Source organism: Peromyscus californicus, unplaced genomic scaffold (genome assembly GCF_007827085.1).
Source record: "Peromyscus californicus insignis strain IS unplaced genomic scaffold, ASM782708v3 Scaffold_23__1_contigs__length_62951481, whole genome shotgun sequence".
NCBI classification, from domain to species: domain Eukaryota; kingdom Metazoa; phylum Chordata; class Mammalia; order Rodentia; family Cricetidae; genus Peromyscus; species Peromyscus californicus.
Genome location: NW_026294534.1, coordinates 8,235,356 through 8,257,351, shown reverse-complemented (window position 1 = coordinate 8,257,351; position 21,996 = coordinate 8,235,356). Strand labels below are relative to the sequence as shown.

Below are 21,996 nucleotides of genomic sequence, written 5' to 3'. Positions count from 1 at the left end.
TTTTTTTAATTTAGAATCTAGAAGAATGGTTAATTTTCTTCGAACTTTGAGTTTAGAAATTAACATATGTGGCCTATGATGTAAGAAGAACATGAAGAGACCAAAGTCTCTGGAAGATGGTACTAACACAATTCAGAACTCCTCAAGAAGCATGCCTTGAGACGTTGGTCCCGGGAAGTGGGATCAGACGGATTAACAGAGCTTGCAGCAATGATTAAAGAAAAGGCAGAGAGCCAGGAGTGGTGGCACACATTTAAATTCCAGCACATGGGAGGCAGAGGGAGGCGGACTGCCACAATGTCAGGGCTACCCTGGGCTACAGAGTGAATATCAGGTTCTATCAAGAGTCTACAGGGGACTCCACCACCACCACCACCACCCAAAACCCAAAATACTGGCTAGCCTTCACAGTGCTAGACAGCGCTATGCACGCTACTAGAGGAGAAAAGTCATCATTCATCATAACCAGCTGTGAATCATGCAAACCACAACAATGACTGGCTTGGCAAGGTGTGCCCTCTGGTGCAATCGTGCCATAAACATTAATGGAGTAACCAACCACCTTCTGATTGGACTCAGGCCCTATTCCGTAAGATGAAACCCAAACCTGGCACCATTACTGAGCCAAGAATCTATGGCTAGACAGGGCGTGGGCTCTAGGGGAGAATCTCCTACTGCTATTCTGCTGTTAAATGAACATAGCATTAAACTGCCTCCTAATGACCTATTGTTATACCCACAGGTCACCTGAGCAGCGTTTACTGGTGGTAGATGGTTAGTAATGGAGAGACCCACAACCGGCCAAAGTGCAGAGAATAAGATCACAGAGTGCTGGGCCCTAAAGGGAACGCCGCACATAGCATACCTCCTTCCTAAGGCTTAGGGATCACTGTAGAAGAGGGAGTGGGGAGAGCGCGCGTGAGCCAAAGGCAGCCAGTGACCACGGGGAGCCGTCTAGACACCGCGGGTCAGCAGAGTCAGCAGCTGTGCCGGCAGGCACAAAGCTGGTGCAAGCCCAAGCCAGATCAAGTCCCAGCGTGGACACTGGAGCTGGGCACACAATCCCACCCACGGCTATGGCACGGATGGCATGGATGGCAGTGGCTAGCTGCTGGGAGAGGCAGAGACCATTGTTTCCTAAGACTGTATCCCCTGGTAAGCTGCCCAACTCCAACAGAAGACCATACACCCAAGAGTATTTGGGTGGCACAAATTTGTCTTTATAGGTTAAAAAAGAAAACAGACCCGAATTTGGGAAGAGTTGGGGGCCTAAATATGATCAAAACACATTCTATGTAACTTGAACCTCTCTCTCAAAGAATGAGAGAGAGAGAGAGAGAGAGAGAGAGAGAGAGAGAGAGAGAGAGAGAGAGAGAGAGAGAGAGAGAGAGAGAACCAAGTTGGGGATTAGGGAAGTAGAGGTAGATATGGGAGGAATTGGATGAGGGAGTGAATATGATCAAAATAAATTATTTTTTTAAAAAATTCTCAAAAAAGAAGTACTGTAGAGAATCTGAAAACACAGAGAAGGGTCCAACCATGGCGATTCCCTATTGTCTCCATGTGTGTGCGCTTGCCTCTTTACAATGCTATTATCATGTAACACGCTCTTTTTCCCCATATTGGGTCTGACTACATGCAGCTCAGGCTGGAACCCTCCTGTTTCAACCTCCCAAATAGCTAGGATTACAGGTTCATACTACTGTACACAATTTCATTTCTTTCTTTCAAAGGTTTGTTTATTTTTAATTATGTGTGTCTGTGTGTGGGTGTGTGCACATGAGTTCAGGCGCACTCAGGGCTGGATCCTCCTGGAGGTGGAGTTACAGGTGATTCCAAGCCTGAGGTGGGTACTGGGCACAGAATGCAGGTCCTCTGCAAGGGCAGGAAGGGCTTTAACCACTGAGCCATCTCTCCAGCCCCTCAGCTTTGCTTCAGGCTAGTGCTGCACGGAACATTTTCCTTTGTTTCTGCACTGTAGTATTTTAGTGGTTACACAACATTCCATCGGGCAGTTAGGTTGCCGCTTAGCCGTTAGTTATTCAGATTATTTACAACATTCTTTCAACATTTGCTGATGGATTGGTGGGGAGGTGCCACAGCCTGCCTACGCAGGTCAGAGGACACCTTGGCAGGAGTTGATCCGCTTCTTCCACAGTGTGGGTCCTGGACATCAGACTCTGGTGGTCAGGACTGGTGGCAAGCCATCTCCCCAGCCCCCAACAGTTCTGTTTCGTTCGGTTTTCCTTGTTTCGAGACATTTATTAGTTTTGACTTTTTCAAACTTATTTTCTAAAAAACCAGTATCAAACTAAATTAAAATTCATTTATTTTTAATTATTATTTTTAATGAACTAGTTAAACAAACAAAAACCACTTAGTAGCCAAGTAGACTCTCTGTGAGTTTAAATAAAAAAAAAGTAAGTAAACCAAGTTGCTCCCTGGCAATGGCCAAGGAGTTGGGTCCTTACCTTCCTGAGCTTTTCTGGAGAAAACTCTAAGCCAACAAGAAACAGGGTAAAGAAGACCCCAAATTCTCCCAATGTCTCTACCTGCACAATAGACTGAAAAACAAGGAAGGAAAATATTGAATGTTTTATGTACTTAGCACAGGTTAGCAAAATAACATGTGCTGATACACAGAGGACAGCCCCCCCAAAAAAAAAGTATGGTTTTTTAAAAATAAATAAATTCTGTGAATTTCCCTCATATCTGAGATCTTTTTGACTTTCTGACTGTGCGTGCACACACACACACACACTTTCTTGATTTTCCAGAGGAATATTTATTTTCATTTTCATTACAGTTTCTATTGAGAAGCAGCTGTGGGGGTCACCGACTTTCAAATATATGGCCACTTCTGTCTTCGATACTCCTTTTCTCAGCCTCACCCCCTCCCTCCCTCCATCCCCCCACATCCCTTTCTACGTACGCCCCCACCCTCTACCCCCGGGAACAAGGAAGAGGCACCAAAGCTGAGTTTAAGACAATTCACATTGACTTCTTGTTTTTCTCATGAGGTGAATTTTTCACATTTGGCCACATCCCAGAGGTTTTATCATGTAAGGTATATATATATATATATATATCTTGAGTCATTTGTCACTTGTTTTTAATAGTGTCAAATTAAAAGAAAAGAAACAGGACAATATATTTAGGTTTTAACTTTTTCAAGTGGTCACGTGGTTGGTGCTGTGTTCTGAGGGCCCGCGCTGTCCTGAGTCAGCATGGACTGAGGAGTGTGCAAACTGAGGAGTGTGCAGCGTCCTTGTCTGTGTCCGTGTGCACCTTCAGCCTTCCTTACTGCTCTGCCTGCACCACAGCTCTGGTTTACAACGCTTCTGTTTGGACACCATCGTTGAGTTTATCTTTCGATACGGGAACTCGTTTCACTTACTGTTAGGCCAGATGTTACTTCCTTGCCATCTCCTTATTTTTATGCTTCCTTACTTCTATTCGCCTTTCTTTTCTCTTCCCTTCTCTTGGTCAGACCATTGCTATGATGCCAGAACTTAAATCTCCATTTCTCACCTTCATAATGAAAGCCTATCGAGTTCCTATAGGGAAAGGTTACGGTTTTGGTTCTCCTGACTACGTCCTGCTTTTAGCTAGGATGCCCTTGGATCTTCACTCACAATCACGTTCACCTTCTCGTGGTACAGCGGACTGAGTGCTCAGAGTACCTGGTGCTGTGTGGCCCAGTTATTCTGACTTAACAGCTTGTTTAGCAGCGATCTCTGCTCCTTGTGCCTGCTTTTACCCTCTACACTCTGGATGGGGAAAGGGTGAGGCAGAGGAGATTTTCTCCTTAATCTTATTATACTGTTCTAAGTCAGTGGAAATATTTGTGCAGAATATGAGCCTGGAGCACTGTTCACTGCACTGGGAAGCCTTTGAGACCCTCACGGGACGCAGGGCTGCCTCCGAATCAGGTTAACTTGTTCCTGGAAGGCACCAGGCTTGAAGCCTAAGCAGTCTGGGCAGACAGCTCTTTTTCTGGCCAGAGATCATTTGTTATTAAGATGAGTCTCCTGGCCGGGCGGTGGTGGCGCACATGTTTAATCCCAGCACTCAGGAGACAGAGCCAAGCGGATCTCTGTGAGTTTGAGGCCAGCCTGGTCTACAGAGCGAGCTCCAAGACAGGCACCAAAACTACACGGAGAAACCCTATCTTGAAAAAACAACAAAAAAAGAGGATGAGTCTCCTGTGGTTGTCAGACTTCGGCCTGGGGAAGTCACGGAGCTCTTCTGAGCTGATTCAAGGACTGTGAACTAGAACAGCCTCCGGTCCCTGCACACTGCTTCCTTCCATTCCCTTAGGGGGTCTCAGTGAAATGAGGAGGGTTCTTAGCATGGTTCTGAGGCTGGTCCTGTGTTCTCCTGGATGAGTCCCTCCACCATGAACTCACAGCACCCACTCTGAGCCCCCTTTTCTCACTGTATGCTTAAGTGACGTACTCAAAAATGCCCAGGAACCCTTTCGTTCCTGCCGGAATGTGTTTATTTCCTTATGACAGGGATCATTACCCTGCCCCACAGACGGCTTGAGCTCTACTGTCTCCTGAGACTGGGACTTCTGTCAGCTCCCCCAAACCACAGGAACTACATAAAATTACTGAGACCAACGTTTGCAGCTGATTTATTGTTGTCTGAATGTTGGTCTGGACAATCCAGGCCATCATATCACCAGAAATGCAATTTTTAATAGTAATATAATTTAAAGAGACAGATAGCCTGTCATCAAGCCACCTTGCATCAAGAAATGCAATATTCCCATGGATTAAAAAAATGCATCAGGGGTCTCTCTCTGACTGGTCTCTTCACTGACTCAAGCTCAGATTTGTTAGTCTCCGTTCATGCTTCTTTTCCATCTTGTTAGACACTAAAACAGTGAGAATTAGGCTTACCTTAATACTGTTTAGTCCGGAAGGCCCCAGGAGCACACCACAGATTATATACCCAAACATCGTGGGCAAGCCTATTGTTGTGCACAGCCAGCCACAAGGTAGGGACAACATTCCTATGGTCACGATGTCCTAACACAGAAAGAAAAAATAGTAAGAGCGGCTGGCTGTGAGGGTGGAAGGGGGCAGAGGTCCTCGACTTCACCTCATCTCGTGAGACCAAAAAGCAAGTGATGAAAGTCAGGGGGCTAATTCTCACTACTGCTACGTCTCACACAGAGGCTGAGACCCTTAAACTGTGTTCTAAGAGATGATGTTCAATTCTGAAAGGGTTTGTCTCCTTGTTCAAGCTCTCTAAAAAAACATTCTATGACCCGTGACTACTTGAATTCCATTGAGTGTTTTGGTTCCAGGGCCCTAAGAGCTCACACGTTAATTCATGATACCTTCACCGTTGGATTTCTCACCACTCAGTAACTGATGCTGTAAGATCCAGTACGGTGCTGAAACCCCCGGGTGAGTGAGACTTGGAACGGGGTATTTATCCAGTCTCCAATATTTCATAGAGATTATGTATTCATCACAAAAGGAGGGGAAGAGAACTCTTCAGAGGAGCCCTGACCTCCAGGGAGGGTACTGATGATGTCAGCTGCAGAGTCGGCTCTGCAGGCCACTCTAGTCATAACCATGGACAGCAGCACCTGACATGCGCTTGGTTCTCCAGTGAGAATCAGCACCTGGGAGGAGCCCCTGGGCATCCTGTCTTCTCTGCCCATCAAGAGAGGCTGTTTAGAAGTCAAACGTGGTGCTGTCTCCTGTGATCTCTGTACTCAGGAGGCTAAGGCAGGAGGACTGACGGGAATTCAGGGCCAAACTGCACTAACTAGTGAGCTCCAGGCCAGCCCAGGCTCCAGAGTGAGAGTCCATCTCAACAAAGAAAAACAAGACAAGAAAGGCTTCTGAAAGAAGAGATGGGAGTGCCCCAGTGGAGCCTCTGACAACAAGAAGGCTGGCATCGGGCCTGAGGCAGCTCAACCTCACGAGCCAGCCCCAGGCTGATGGGCACGGCTTGCCTTTATGAAGTGGTGGTCCGCACGAGGGATCGTGGAGTCTCGGGGCTTGGTCAGAATATACTGGTTGTTCTGGGAGTCGATAAGCATGCTGAGACCCAGGCCATCCTCCACTTCCCGCTTTGTGATATTCTGCTTGGAACTGGCCTCCTCTTCCTCCACTCTCAGAACCGCCTCGAAGTTGACCCCTTTGACCTGGAAGAGTAACCAATGTTATACAATTAGAACTAAATGTGTTCACACCAACATTTAAAGAATCAGGACTGGCCAGGTGGTGGTGGTGGTGCACACCTTTAATCCCAGCACTCGAGAGGCAGAGGCAGGAGGATCTCTGTGAGTTCCAGGCCAGCCTGAGCTACAGAGGGAGTTCCAGGACAGGCTTTAAAGTTACAGAGAGAAACCTTGCCCCTCAAAAAACCAAAAAAAAAAAAGAATCTGAAAGAGTAACCGAAGTGTTTTAGTGTTCTGTGACAAGACAATCAGTAATGTTAAGTCTGGGGCCAGGGTCTGGAATCCCAGCTCATGAAGGTAAGGCACAAGGATTCCAAGTTCAAGACCTCCCTAGGCTCCAGAATGAATTCAAGGGTAGCAGAGGCAATCTGGCAAGATCCCCTCTCATAATAAATAAAAGTGGAGAGAAGGCTGGATGTGTAATCCAGTGGTATGGCACTTTCCCAGCAATGTGCACAGCCCTGGGTTCAATACCCAGTACTTCCAACAAACCAAACAAACAAACCCAATAGCATCCACTGGCCAGAATCAGGGAGTTTTTCAACTAAAGAATTTAGGGGTAAAAATATTAGGACTTATGCTACTTCCAAACATCTAATTTACTTATGGCATATTCTTTCAAATGTTTATAGCTTTAGAAGTAACTAGGAGCTCTTCTCCGAACCCAGAAAGAACTAAGCACCCCTTTCCTTCCCTGTTTTCTATTTTCCCCACACACATCTGCATTTACTCTGATTTGTTTTTACTCCATAACCATTTATAGGTCCACCCAAGACAACAGTATGACTCTTCCCTTACGATCTCAACATAGGACAAATGAGAAGCCGGAATCCTATTTCTGCTATAAGCCTGTCTTTTGCAGAATTTAACAGATGCCCCAGTAGATAAGCATTAAAACTCAACCACCCAAAATCCTGAGTCTAGAGTCCCAACCCAAGCTGAGTGGCAAAGCTGGGGCCTGAGCAAGCCGTTTATACAGGAGTGAGTGTAACTGTTACAAGAGAAAGCAGACTAGCTAGCTCACTTCTGAGGACACGTCATATTAATTCTGACGTGGCGCAGAAGTGTTTTAGCGTCTCCTCAGTCTCAGCTTCCCTAAGACACACAAGTGAACACCTTGAGAATGTCGGGGCCCATGCTCGTCATAACGGCTCAGCAGGTGGGAGGTCACTCGGGAGTGCTGCTTACTGATTTATTGTCATCGAAGGCATGCTCCTCTATCTCCTCCTCCAAACGGTCGGCAGCCTTCCTCACGTCTTCAAGGATCTCGTCAAGCATGGATAGACTCTTGTTTCGATGCTGCATGTTTTTAAGGGCTTCCACTTGGTGTTTTTCGGCAGCAAGAAGTTCCACATACTCTGTCTCTTCCTAATGATTTGTAAGAAATGAAGCTTTGGTAAGGGTCACACCAGGACATGACTTCCTCACGTCCACTAAAGGCTCTGATCTGGATTAGATCTACAAGTTTTCTGGGTCAATGGGCCGTTTGTACAGGTGCAACTCTAACTCTAACCAGCAGAGGGAGTCAAGCATCCTAAACTGTTCAAATTCGCTGAGCTTAGCAAAAAACGTGAGGGGGGGGGGCGCGCAAGCTACTCGGAAACATAGCAAACTGGCTTGCTCTCGGCTAACACGAAACCATGTGCTAGGCACAGTAACACTTCTTCAAGGCATTGTGGTGCCAAGCATGAAGCACAGATACACATGGATATTTAGCTACTTTCTGAGTTCACAGGTAGAGTACTACCCAAGCCAAGTCAGTTTGAGTTGAGCACTAGGATTTACATGACATGGGTAGGAGCCTCCTAGAAGCAATGATGGTACACAACAGGCTACAAGACAGGAACTCCCTCCAGCCAGCCTTCCTAATTGCGTGTGTCACCTCGGCCCGGAACTCCCATGCCGACAGATCCCCGCAGACCGGCGGCTGACCTTAATGGCGGCCTCCCTCAGGGCCTCCAGCCGTTGCTTGCTGCTCTCTTTCATGTTGACCACATCTCTGTAATCCCCCTGCAGGGCTCGCTGCAGTCCGTAGATGGCCTGGAAGACCGAATTCTCGCTCTCGTTCAGTTCTTTCTGGAAGATCTCAAACGTGTGCACCTGGAAGAGCTTCTCTTCCCCCGACAGGCTGGCGTCCTTCTCCACCGCTCTGATGGCATTCTTCAGTTTGTTCAGGACCACGTTCTTCTGCCGCAGGAGCCCCGTGAGCCTCCTGCAGCTGTCCAGGACCCACTGCTTCCTCTGAGTGGCCGTGGCACCCTTCCCCCGGTGTAACTTGATGGCGTGTTTGGCCACCTCCTCATGCTCGGCGGCACTGGCTACCATCAGGTGGAAGAACGGAAGCAGCATCCAGAAGAGACTCTCATCCAGGACCTTCATGGTCCAAGGACGTGCGGCAGGCTGTGGGGTCTTCCGCTACATCCAGCCTGCATCTTACACTCGCATTCTCAGCTGAAAAGCAAATGTAACACCACATCAATTTCTGAACTTACTGTGTCCGGGTGACCACCAAATCCTGAACACTAAAGGGCCGTAAGTGGAGAGTGAGGGAGCTCCATCTGAGTTTAGAGACAATTTTATTACTTATTTATTTACTTCCAGGATAGGGTTCCTCTGTATAGTTTTGGAACTCACTCTGTAGACCAGGCTGGCCTCGAACTCACAGAGATCTGCCTGGCTCTGCCTTCCGAGTGCTGGGATTAAAGGCATGTGCCACCACCGCCCAGCTACAGACAATTTTAAAAGTTGAAAAACATAGCCTCTCCAGACAAAATGTCACATGCCTGTCATAGGACATAGACGAGGGAAAAAGAAAGACTGGATTGGGAGTTCAAGGCCAGCTTATGACACATAATGTCTTGTCTCAAAACAACCCAACAACTAAAAAAGTAGGTAAATCACACATAGATTCATAAACTGACCACGTGCGAAAGACAAAAACTATTCTACTTAAGAGGAACCACATGCTGGTGGTGGTGGTGATGGTGGCACACGCTTGGATCCCAGCACTCGGGAGGCAGAGGTAGACAGATCTTTGTGAGTTCGAGGCCAGCCTGGTCTACAGAGTTCCAGGACAGCCAGGGCTACACAGAGAAATCCTGTCTCAAAAAACAGTAGAAGAAAAAAAAAATGAACTTCCCCATCACATGTCTTCTGAGGTGCTGAGTGGTATGCTCAGCCACTCTGCTTGCTCTCCACATCCTGTTGGAGTATTGTCAATTTTCCCAAGTCAGCCATAGTAGACATGAGAATTAAAAAAAATTCACAGGCATCTGGCCAGGCCTGGAACTCTAGGACTTAACCAAATGTTCAAACCTTTTCCACCACTGACTTTCCACTGAAATTCGGTCTCATTCTCTTTTTCTTTGAGGGGACACCTAACACAAACAGATCAGTGTTTGACAAAAAAAAAAAAAAGGCAGAGAACCTGGTTTCGGATGTCACGTTTTGGGGTGTGAGGAAGGTCTTGGTGCCAGCGGCAGCTGAGGTGACTAGAAGACACTGCTCGGGGCAGGTGAGAGTAGTTTGTTTTCGAAGCTGGTGGCTGCAACACTCAGTAATGGTCACTGAGAAAGAATGACCTTGGAGGCTGAAAAACAGACCGCAGAAGAAACAGATTAGAGAGGTCCAGTAAGTTGAACTCTAGGAGTCCCCCATGGAATCGGCTGAATATGGAACCCCCGGTCACAAGGAGTTATGGCCATAGAGGAAGCAAAGCATGGCACCTCACACAATTTATAGCTCACAGGAAACCGCAGAACACTGACAAAGCCCACCTGACCTCTGAACAGAGCCTCCAGGTGAATGTCATGCCTATAAGACCTCCTCCACCCATAATCACGCCAGCATTTCATCTCCCTGGGAATCTGCCTCCTAAACCATGTATCCATTCACTGCTCACCCCAGTGATTTTCCAGACAAGCAGACTAGATGCCACACAAATAAAAGGAGGCATTTCTAGAGACTGCATCCTGACAAAACCAGGAAGGGAAGCCAATGGAGACAGGCTAACAAAAAACAAACAAGAGAACTTGGATCTCCGAGTTTGAGGCCAGCCTGGTCTACAGAGTGAGTTCCAGGACAGCTAGAGCTGCACAGAGAAACCCGGTCTCGGAAAACAAGCAAACAAACAAAAGATGAGAACTCTAAAACCCTAGAAGCCTGGGCATTTAGTGAGGGCTGCTACATGCAGGTGATTCACCACGTTGATTCTCTTAAACCCCACGGCCAAAGCAACTTGTGGAGGAGGACGGGGTCATCTGGCTTGTGCTTCCAAATCACTGTTCATCATTGAAAGAAGTCAAAACAGGAACTCAAGCAGGGCAGGAACCTGGAGACAGGAGCTGAAGCAGAGGCCGTGGAGGGGTGCTGCTTACTAGCTTGCTCCTCATGGCTTGCTCAGCTCAGGGATGGCCCCACTCATATTGAGAGGGTTCTCCCCCATCAATCACTAATTAAGAATATCTCCTACAGGCTTTCATACAGCCCAATCTTATGAAGGCATTTCTTAATTAAGGCTCCCTCCTCTCAGGTGATTTTCGCTTGTGTCAGGTTGACTTAAAACTAGTCAGCACACTGTTAAACCAGAGGATGGCCACTGTGGTCAGAATAACAATGAAAATCACCAAGACTATATTCTGATTGAAAGCAAACATTTCAGCAGGGCTTAAGCAGGTGGCTGCTCAGGCTGGCTAGGGATGCATGGAGGAAGAGCTCAGCGCTGCAGGAGCTTTACTTCATGCCAGTGTCAACACAACTTTACCACACGGGTTACCAGTTCAAACGCAAACTGACTACTTCCTCCTTCCTGGCAATAAACCGGATCTGTCTCCTCTAGGCCTCCCGAAATAGCTACCCTTCTCCTGCTTCCAAGGGGCATAGTCCCTCCTTTAGAAGAACATACTGTGGCTTCTCAGAGAGGGCAGGGACCTAGGATCCTTTGTTTATGCTTCTCACCATTCGTCCCCCCACAAAGATCTCCAAGTGTGATTATTTTATCGATCTCGTGCTTCAGAAAAACAGTGTGTGTGAGAATGGCATATTACACCCATTTCTGCTTCCTTCCTCAGCCAGGCTCCTGAAATCAGTTGTCCTTCCAGCTCAAATAGGAGGGAGTTAATTTTTACGACAACTTTTTGAGGATTCAGTTGTGCGAACAGTAATATTTTTCATAAAAGATACTTATAACATGAACGTGATATTGAAATTATCTAGATACCTTTAAAATACAAATGACACCTTTTACATAAGTTCATTTTACTTTACTTTAAAACCTGCCTACTAAATCCTATGGACCACTAAATTATAGAATAAAAATTTAGTAAATTACTAAACATTTTTAGTTTGTTATTTTTAATTACTAAAAAGGCATTTTGATAACAGGTGTGATGGCGTATATTTGTAATACCAATACTCAGGAAGTTAAGCTAAGGCAGAAAAGCCAGGAGGTCAAGGTCACTAGGGACTACATATTAAGTTTTAGGCCAACCGGGACTACATAAGAAGAGCATTGCCGGGCGGTGGTGGCGCTCGCCTTTAATCCCAGCACTCGGGAGGCAGAGCCAGGCGGATCTCTGTGAGTTCGAGGCCAGCCTGGACTACCAAGTGAGTTCCAGGAAAGGCGCAAAGCTACACAGAGAAACCCTGTCTCGAAAAACCAAAAAAATAAAAAAATAAAAAATAAAAAATAAAAAATAAAAAGAAGAGCATATTTTCCCAAAAAAGCAATAATGATAATAATAAAATGGAAAGACACTCTGGCTTTCTGTAATATTGAACAGCCACATACAACAGCTCGGATAGATCGCAACACTGACTGGAGAGATCCCCCAAAATGGAAAATGATGTAAAGTCCACTGAATGTTGTCAACATGATAAACGACAGGGATGCACTTAGATGAACGGCCGTTAGGGGAAGGAGCAGGAGGTGGCGGCTATGGCTGCTGAAGTAGGAGGTTCCCAAGAGCTAGACCGGCCTGGACCAGATGAGGGCAAAGATGCTTATCCACACTTACTCACCTGGGGCTCGCACAGCTAGGCAATCTGCACAACATCCCAAATTTGACTGCTAACAACTTCCTGCCCATATATAGCCCAGAGGGCAAAGTGCTACCTCTAGAGAAACCAAGTGAGGGGTCTACTGCACCTAATTTTTATTAGTCTTAAAACTGCGCTGGAATCTACAGTCATCTCAAGACAAGTTTTCAAAATATTAGTCATTAAATTTTTAGATGTATTTATTTTATATGTATGAGTGTTTTGGCTGCAGGTATGTATATGTACTCTATGTGTGCCTGGTGCCCGTGGAGGTTAGATGAGCATGTCAGATCTGCTGGAACTGGAGTTACAGATGGTTGTCAGCTGCCATGTGGGTGCAGGGAATCAAACCCAGGTCTTCTAGAAGAGCAGTCAGTGCTCTTAATTGCTGAGTCGACTCAAAACACTAAGCCACCACGGTTTTACATTTGAATGAGGAAAATGCACAGAAACAGAGATGTTTTCTCTTATTTTTTGTTTTTGTTTTTGTTTTTTTTTTGTTTTTTGGGTTTTTGTTGTTGTTGTTGCTTGTTTTTGAGGCAGGGTCCAGGGTCTCTCTGTGTAGCTCTCACTGTCCTGGAACTCACTCTGAGACTAAATCTGGCTTCAAACTCAGAGATCCCGCTGCCTCTGCCTCCCAAGTCCTGGAATTCAAGGTGGGTGACTATATGCCTGGCTTTTTTTGGTTGAGGAAGAACTTTCTGGGAGTCAAACTCGTGGCTACTCTTCATTTAGAACAGCAACATTATTTCTTCCAGCATAAGGGTCACATCATTGTCCAGGCATGGTGATTCATTCCTATAATCTCAGCCATGAGTTTAAGGACAACCTGGGACACATAGAAGTTCCAGACTAGCCTGGACTACAAACAAACAAAAAGCAAATCACAGCCTTTAGTCCCAGCACTCAGGAGGCAGAGGCAGGTGGAGCTATGGGGGTTTGAGGCTAGCCTGGTCTACACAGTGACTATCATCAGGACAGCCAGAGCTACATAGTGAGACCCTTATCTCAAAAACAAAACACAAGAATCATAAAATTTACTTCAAAACTTATTAAGAAGAAAAAAACCTTATTTTTCATTTTTGAAATACTGAGTTACCACAGAAGCCAGGCTATTTTCAGGCTTCTCATTCTCCTACCTCAGCCTCCAAAGTAGAAGTTCTTTATAAGAGTACATTTGAGTAGGTTAAAGAGGAAGAGGTGGATAAGACAGCAAAGAAAAGTCTCAACGGGGAAAATTACTGAATTCAAACCCTTTAGTTTAAAGCTATTTATTTATTTATTTATTTATTTATTTATTTATTTATTTATTTATTTTTGAGACAGTCTCACTAGTAGCCCTGGCTGACCTTGAACTCACAGAGATCTGACTGCCTCTGCCTCCCAAGTGCTGGGATTAAAGGCATGCACAACCAACAGTCAAGCCCATTTTAAATTCTACAATACATTGAAAAGAGCACCTATAGCCCCTAAACACAACAGATAGTTGGCAAAGATGAAGCATATTATTCATACCTAATCACTACAAGAACTAGAGAACAAGAAAGAGGAAGTAAATGAAAAGATCATTCTTGTGACCCTCCCCCCAAAAAAGTTTTAAAGTATGTGTTTAACTTTTAGGCAGGGGAAGGGAGCATGTCCAATTGGTCAATCCTTGAAACTACTTTGAAAAAAAAAAAACAAACAAAACATAATATGGAAGAGGAATAAGATGTTATGAACCAAAGAAAGATAAGAAAAACAGAGGCTGAGCAATGATTTGACCTATAACCTACGAACCAGAGCGTCTTGATGGTGTTCAAAGGGTTGTTCAAATCGCTACGTTATTTGTTCAGGAGGCACCAACTCAAGTCCACAGAGAAAGGAGACAGCACCCAGCCTGCCGCTTGTGCTTGTTCTTTTCCTTAGCTAGGGAAGCCGAGGAGGAGAAAAAGACTGTGAAGAAAGAGGCCTTTTCATCGGCAGCAAATATTTCTCTGGTAAGTAAGCAAACCTACACTACGCTCCAGACAGACGAGCTGGATACTGAAAATAAAGCCACTAGGCTCTATGTACATGGTCCTACCCTTCTTTCAAGAGTTGGCTGATGCTTTAGCGGGAGGCTGGAGCCAGAGGTTAAACCTACGGTGCTAGGGTGACCTTCCAGGTCACTTTCAACTTCCTTGATTGTTACACAAACAAACAAACAAAACCCTACACCTAAATGAAGAATTAAGAATTCTTGGGGAACGTGCAAGCCTCTTGGTTGCTTGTTGACTATGACACCTCCCAGGCTGTATAAGCTTAAGTCAAGGGTTGCAGGGCACCGCACTTGCTTATGAAAAACAATCTTGGGGTGTCCGTTTCCAGGTACACCTTTAAAAAGAGGCTGTCCGCCTCAGTACCCCACAGGGCAGGACCCAGAATGGACATAAAATTTCAGGGACGAGCAAAAACGGGAGGCTCGGGGAGCTGAACCGTCCAGTCTGAGTGAAGTCTTGGAAAGGGGAGCCCACAAGAAAAGAAGCCACTGGGAAGGGGAACTTCGCGGGAAGGAGCCCCCCACAGGAAAGTGGACAAAGGGGGCCCCCAAGGAAGGACCCTCCCCCTTGGAAAAGACAAACCGTGAAGGATCCCCAGGTAGGAGTCCCCAGGATTGAGCTCCCCGGATGGGGACCCCGCTGGAGCGAGTCTCAGGACAGGAGTCCCGCACCCGCAGAGCTCACCCCGATGGAGGAGGCCGCTCTCTGGACCTGAGACCTCAGCATCATTGTCCCCGATCGGGAGCTCCACGGCGCAGCGAGCAGAAGGACAGACGTGGACCTGCCCACATCCCTTTCATGGGCGTGGGACCAGGACACGGAGGACGGCACCGCCCTCTTCTTACTTCAGGCTCTTCTGACCTGCAGCTGAAAACCAGTCGCGGCCCCTTTAAGCAGGCTGCTGGTGGACAGCTCCGTCGGCCTTCGCGCGGCGCGGTGCACGCCGGGAACTGTAGTTTCTAGAGCCGGCCGGCCAGTCTCCTTCTAGTAGGTGCGTAGCCTCAGAGCCAGAAAACAGCAACGGCCTCCGACAGGGAGGTCACGATTTGCCCAAAACGCCGTGCCTCGGACAGGAAGGGCGCCTGTCTGCACTGCACTCAGAGAGCCGGAGACTGGGCGAGCGTCCCAGTTTGCCAAAGTGAGCGTCAGTACACTGCGCCTGCGCCGAGAACCTGCTGCTTGCCGCGGCGGCGTTCGCCTGCGCAGAGGAGAGCGGCGTGCGCTTGCGCAGAAAATTGAAGCCGCTTCGGCAGCGTTGGGGAGCATGGTAGGTGGCGGGGTTTGCGCTTGGCAGGTGCGGCCAGAGCCGGGCGCGGAGGTCACCGCTCTGTGCTGGCTTCAGGATAACTGAACGGAGGAGGCCGGGTGTCCCCGTCGGGGTGCGGAGGGAGGGGCACGGTTGGCTTGGAGAGGCATGGCCCTGCCTGTGAGGTGTGAGGAGCCCGGTTGGGTCTCAGGGAGGGCAACGGCACCCGATCGGCCCAGGGCTGACCTGACCGGAGGGCGGGACGGGGCTGAGAGTGAGCCGGGTGACACCTGCCCGGTGGGCGGAGCCGACCCGCGGCAGGAGGGGACAGTGACGCCGACTGGGGCGGAGCTGGCCGAGCTCTGCAAGCTCTCCGTCGCCGAGGTTTCTGGAAGAGATGGAAGGAAGCGGTCCCGGGGAGGTGGTGCGCGAGGCTCTGCGGGGTGAGGATGGTGTGCGATCCGCGCAGCTGCTGGCGCCGGGAGAGGATGTCACCGATTGCCCGCTCTCTTCCAGAGCCGGAATCAGGCTGGGGCTCCTGGAGACGGGGAGAGACGGGCAGGACCCCGAGGTAGAGGAGGGTTAGCCGAGTAGGGCTGTGCAAAGGCCTAGACCGCGGGAGGGACTCTTGACAGCCCCATTCTTTGGACCTCGGGGTAGCCATGCTCTGAGAGGCTGCGGGCGGATGGGAGCCCAGGAAGACAAGTTTTGTCTCTGTCCCTAGAGCGGTGTCTGTTTGTGTAGAGGAAAGCAGAGGGCTGAGAACCTCTTAGGAAGACAAGAGAGGGTGGAACGGATACCGAGAAGGGTGAGGCTGGAAAACTAGAAGGTATAAACCCAGAAACCAAGAAATAATGAAGAAGAGCAGCCGAAGGACTCCTCTGACCAGCAGCTAGCAGACCCAGCGGCCAAGCCACTCACCTATGCATTCGAACAGGAACTTAACGTGGGAAGGAAATGTGGGAGGCTGAAGATCCGGAAGCATTTGGATTTAACGACCCACTCTCCAGGCCTGCACATGCCAAAGCACAGTCAAACCTAAAGTGGACCACAAATTGATCAAATGGTTGTCCTGTGAGCCTAAGAGGAGATGTCTCTGGAAGGACATTTTACAGATGCTTTTAAAATCTTATATAGGAGCGCCCTTGTGCCTGAATTGTGTGCTATTTTTACAAGATAACTCATTAAGCGTTTGAAGTCCCAGCTTCCCACTATTCAGAAGGTCACCTGTTCTGTTCCAGGCCACATTCAGCCGTTCAGAAGGTCCACTTGTCCTGTTTTCTGTATTCAATTGCTGAAACAATTCTGAAGAGCTACTGTTGTATGTGAGGAACTGTGTTGAGCTCTGTGGGAGACTATGAAAACACTAATCAGTGACTTTAGGCACTTGTAACAGTGGTCTACTGTAAATTTAATTTTGAAACATCTGAAAGTGATGCAGATGAGCTATTGGAAATGTTAGGCAAAGAGTGCACCCAAGAGGTTGTCCCCGAAGGAGCTCCATTCATCTCTTCCTAAAATGGTTTTCTTAGAGTGAAATATTTTTTTTTGCAATTTAATTGACCAAAAGGGTTAACACAAGTAAAATCTACCACTCCAGGCTGAAGTGATAGCTCAGCAGTTAAAAGTAATCTGAGTTCTGTTCTCAAACTCAGCATCAGGCAACTTAATTGCCTGTAACTCCAACTTCAAGACATCCAATGTACTCTTCTGGCATCTGTGGGGCATAAGAGTGCTCCTGTGTGTGTGTGTGTGTGTGTGTGTGTGTGTGTGTGTGTGTGTGTGTGTGTAGCCTGGCATGCAGACACACATTTTAAATCCCAGCACTTGGGAGTCAGAGCCATCAGATCTCAGAGTTCAAGGCCAGCCTGGTCTACATAGCAAGTTCCAGGCCAGGCTACATAGTGAGACCTGGTCTCAAAATAAAAAAGTCTTTTTTAAAATATCATTTCCAGGAATAGTTCTAATACTAATAGCCAATTCTTGAGGTCAACTGGACTCTCCCAGTTTTTATTTCAAGAATTTTGTACATTTTAGGAGCCAGTGAGATGGTTTTGCAGGTAAGGGCACCGGCCACCAAGCCTAATGACCTGAGTTCAGTCCCCAGAATCCATATGGTAGATAAGGAAAACCAACAATACAAGTTTTTTTCTGATGTACACACACAAACACATGGTGGCATATGCACACAAAATAAATAAATAAATAAATAAATAAATAAATAAATAAATAAATAAATATAAAGAATTAGGGGCTGGAGAGATGGCTCAGAGGTTAAGAGCACTGGCTGCTTTTCCAGAGGTCCTGAGTTCAATTCCCAGCACCCACATGGCAGCTCACAACTGTCTATGGGATCTGATGTGCAGGTAGGTGTATATGCAGACAAGTATACATAAAAATTTAAAAAAATATATAAAGAATTATACTAAAAAATTCTATGCATTTTAGAACACTAAAATAAAGAAACATGGAAAATGCTCTCTAGTACTTTGGTTCCCATTAAAGCTAAGCTGTAATGGAATCACTTGCCTGAGTAGACCTTGACATGGATTTCTCATCTACTACATGGATGGACTTGGAACTCTTTTATTTTCCTATAAATTTTTAATTTATAAGCCATTTTTCTTAAAGTTTTACCAGTTCCCCTTCCCATTGAACCTGAGTTCTTGTAGCTTTTTGGTTTTTTGGTTGGTTGGTTGGTTGGTTGGTTGGTTGGTTGGTTTTTCGAGACAGGGTTTCTCTGTGTAGCCGTACCTGTCCTGGAACTCATTCTGTAAACCAGGCCGGCCTCGAACTCACACAGACCTGCCTTTTTTTGTCTCCCAAGCACTGGGATTAAAGGTGTACGCTGCCACCGCCTGGTTTCTCTTAGCTGGTTTTTAATGCAAAGCAAGCACTCTCTAGATGTAGCTGCTGATTATTGGTTTCTAAAAACATTTATTATTGGGGCTGGAGAAATGGCTCAGCAGTTAAGAGGACCCAGGTTTGGTTTTCATCACCCACACAGCAGCTCACAACTGCCTTTAACTCCAGTTGCAGGGGATCTGTCACCCTCTTCTGACTTTCATGGGCACCAGACGTGCAGATGAAACATGCGCATAAAATTGAAATAAACCTTATAAAAATACTTTTTATTGTGAGGCAGACATGTGGAAGTCAGAAGACACCTGTGGCTTCAGCTCTCTCCTTCCCCCTTTCTCATGGTTTCTGGAGATTGAACACAGGTTGTCAGGCTTGTCGGGTGAGCACACCGAGCCACTTTGCCAGGCACTTTTTTCTGGGGTGGTGAGGTGGGTGGAGGATCTCACTATGTAACATTAACTGGTCAGGAACTCATTATGTAGACCAGGCTGTCCCCAGACTCACAGAGCTTGATCCTCCTCTGCCTCCCAAGTGCTGGGACTAAAGGCATGCACTACCATGCCGGCATCCAGATATCATTCTTTAATGACAGCGTCTGTAAAGGCTGACATCAGACTATGTGACTGTGCTGCCAACACCTTGATCTTCCTTCATGGGTGTCGCTGCAGCTCCTGCTGGACTAGCACCTTGGCCCTCCCTTGACGTGCGCAGTTGGTGGGGGTATCCTGTACAGCTAGACCAGTTTTAATAGATTGAAGGGAGGTCTGTTTACGTTCCTGTCTGCACTCTGCCCACTCTTTAACTAACATAGAGGTCATTCAGAACCTCTTTGAGTGCCTGATGTATACTTGCATCTATCACATAATGCTCTTTGCACTAGATGTAGGTCTCAACCTATGGGTCACAACCCCTTTGGGAGTCAAACAATCTTTTCCCAGGGATCACAAATCAGTTGTCCTGCATGCCATATATTTACATTACAATTCATAACAGTAGCAAAATTGCAGTTTGAAGTAACAAAAAAATAGGTTGGGGGTCACCACAACATGAGGAACTGTATTAGAGGGTCGCAGCATTAGGAAGGTTGAGAACCACTGACCTAGATAAAGCTGAGTTGTAACACACTGGAAGAGGCCTACAGAGATGACTTCAGGAGTCATAGCTCAGAGCCAGGCATCATCCTGTCTTCCAGATGTCGACAGTTTCTTGATGTGCAGCTCTCTGTGACATTACACTTGTCAAATGGTGCAGCTGTTCCAGGGGATATAACTGGAGTCTTGGAGGTTCTTGCTTGCTTTGTTGATTTTTTTTTTTTTAGTGTACAAATTTATAGTGATTAGCATGGTCCCAATATTGTACAGCCACCCCCTTTATCTAGTTCTAAAATATTTCATCACCTCAAAGAAAATCATGGGCCCATAAGCACTTCCCAGCTCCCCCCTCCTCTTCAGCCCCTGGTATCCACTAACCTCCAGATGCATATTCTGCACATTGCATATAGCATATAACATTTTCTGTAATATGTGGCCCTTTGTGTCTGGCTTGTTTGGCTGAGCACAGTGTTTTTGAGATTCACTCACATTGTGGCATTTGTTGCTGTTTCATTCCTTTTTATGATTGAGTGATACTCTCTTACATATCCCAAAGTTAGTTTTATAGCTATGGCAAAAGTGTCGATTCTAGCACTAAGGGCTATTTCACAGTAAAGATACCACGTCTATTCTTAATAGAGGGCATGTCAGATTTGTCTTTCTCTTAAGGCTTTTTAAGTAGCCAGTCTTCCCATAGGGAGATTGTCAGATTCATAAAAAGATACTGTCTCCTTCAGTTGTCAGATAACTAGGAGAGTGTATAAGATCTGTCCTAATTTAAATTTGATCTTAGCCAAGAATGTACCTTGGATTCTTTGTCTATTGTTTTCAAAGGCTCAGTTTTAAGGAATAGTGTGCAGAATATATTCCCCCCAAACCTATATTGGAGCAGCCGATTAGAGCCAACAAGCCAGGCCTGTATAAAGTTTTATTTGCATGTACATAGTGTCTGAGCCATTGACCTTTACTCTTCAATGCTGAGTATGTGTGAAAGACTATATGACTACAGCTTGCAGTATTCACTGTCTATGCCTTTGTCTCAGGAACCCCATGTATTTGTAGTATATAATAGTGGTCATCAGAATTTACCATGTCAGGAATTTACATTTCAGAATAAACATATTTTAGACTTTGTAAAGAGATGGCTCAGCTGTCAAGAATACCTGGCTGCTCTTCCAGAGGACCAGGGATCGATTCCCAGCACTCACATGGCAGCTCACAGTCATCTGGAACTCCAGTCTTGAGGTATTCCACACCCTCTGCTGGCCACCATGGATACTGCACACACAGTGCACAGGTATAAAGCAGGCAAAACACTCATACACATGAAAATAATAAATAAAATTTACAAAATCTTCTAAAGAATTTGCAGCTGGGAAGTGGTGGCACACGTCTTCAATCCCAGCACTCAGAGAGAGGCAGACCTCTGTGAGTTCAAGACCAACCTGGTCTACAGAGTGAGTTCTAGAATAGCCAGGACTACACAGAGAGGCCCTTTCTGGGGATGGAGGTTGCAATAGTGAACCCATTTTTCCCCCTTACATCTATGAAAATATCTTACTGTCCAGCATCATAAAAGGTAAGTTCTTGTGCTCACCTTGGCATCACATATACTCAAATTGGAACCATACAGAGAAGATTGGGATGGCCACTGTGCAAGGATGGCACATGAAATGTTCTGTATTTTTTTTAAAAAGGTTTTGATCTTTGTGTGTTCATCCTCTTTTTATATCACAAATAATTGTGGAGTGCCTAGAGGCCTCTCCTGCATACTCAGTGAGAAGAAGAGCATGAGACTGGTGACATTCTAGAGGCTTAGGAAGACTGTTTGGTCATTGTGAGCCCCCATAAGGTCTCAGCACCCAGGAGCTGCAGTGCCTCCTCAAGCGTGCTGTATTTGACTGCATCGTCTTCTTCTGCCGGGTCAGCACACGAGTGTTTTGACACAAGCATGCGGTTTGCATTAGGACTCTGGGATGTGCTCTGTTTTCTGTTGTTGATATTTACATCCTCACAGGGGGCATTGCACCTGCCTTACTTCATAAGGGGCTATGAGGACCGTTTCCCTCAGGATTGAGGCCAGGAGCACAGAACTATGTTGGATCCGTTGGTAGATTTTTACATGTGACTACAAGAGATTTTCTTCACCTAATCGGGTTTTCTTCTTTGCTGTGGCAGCTAGGAGGCTTGGAGCCTGCTTTTCAGCCCCTTTTCAACTCTGGTACATGGTATGCATGTCTTTTATTCTAATCCCATTCCTGCCTTGTGCCCCTTGATTTCTCCATCTACACCTTGCTATTCATTATGTATTTCTGTAAGCTAAAATTTATTCTGTTTTGCTATAAATTCTCATCTTTATTTGAACAAGATAAGTGTAATCCTCTTAAGTAAAAATTGTTCCCTTATTATTGTATAAAGCTTCTTTATTAAAAAAAAAAAAACAAGCCTCAGGACGGGTGATATACCACTGTAGCATGGCACTTTCATAGCATGCATGAGGCCCCAGGTTTGATCCCCAGTACTACCGAATAAAGA

General features: G+C 46.3%; 2 protein-coding genes and 1 pseudogene across 10 annotated transcripts in view; 2 read left to right on the top strand and 1 right to left on the bottom strand.

The window, feature by feature from the left end:
* Tmco3 (transmembrane and coiled-coil domains 3) overlaps positions 1-15,138 on the bottom strand; it is a 40,514-nt gene extending 25,376 nt beyond the window's left edge. For 2 of the 5 annotated variants that reach the window (XM_052751696.1, XM_052751698.1), the window contains exons 1-7: positions 14,947-15,134; positions 9,633-9,794; positions 8,138-8,656; positions 7,394-7,573; positions 5,978-6,169; positions 4,908-5,036; positions 2,472-2,564 (exon numbers count right to left, since the gene is read on the bottom strand). In XM_052751696.1, the coding sequence (XP_052607656.1) occupies positions 2,472-2,564; positions 4,908-5,036; positions 5,978-6,169; positions 7,394-7,573; positions 8,138-8,584 (1,041 nt within the window). In that variant the 5' untranslated portion in view covers positions 8,585-8,656; positions 9,633-9,794; positions 14,947-15,134. Of the gene's footprint in view, positions 1-2,471; positions 2,565-4,907; positions 5,037-5,977; positions 6,170-7,393; positions 7,574-8,137; positions 8,657-9,632; positions 9,795-14,020; positions 14,131-14,946 lie in introns of those variants that run through there. The other 3 variants (XM_052751699.1, XM_052751700.1, XM_052751697.1) reach the window with 3 other exon arrangements.
* A 281-nt stretch (positions 15,139-15,419) lies between these two features.
* Positions 15,420-21,996, top strand: part of Dcun1d2 (defective in cullin neddylation 1 domain containing 2) — a 35,421-nt gene continuing 28,844 nt past the window's right edge. For 3 of the 5 annotated variants that reach the window (XM_052751706.1, XM_052751705.1, XM_052751702.1), the window contains exons 1-2: positions 15,420-15,529; positions 21,640-21,689. In XM_052751706.1, the coding sequence (XP_052607666.1) occupies positions 21,687-21,689 (3 nt within the window). In that variant the 5' untranslated portion in view covers positions 15,420-15,529; positions 21,640-21,686. Of the gene's footprint in view, positions 15,530-17,930; positions 21,690-21,996 lie in introns of those variants that run through there. The other 2 variants (XM_052751703.1, XM_052751704.1) reach the window with 2 other exon arrangements.
* Positions 21,051-21,149, top strand: LOC128119512 (uncharacterized; annotated as a pseudogene).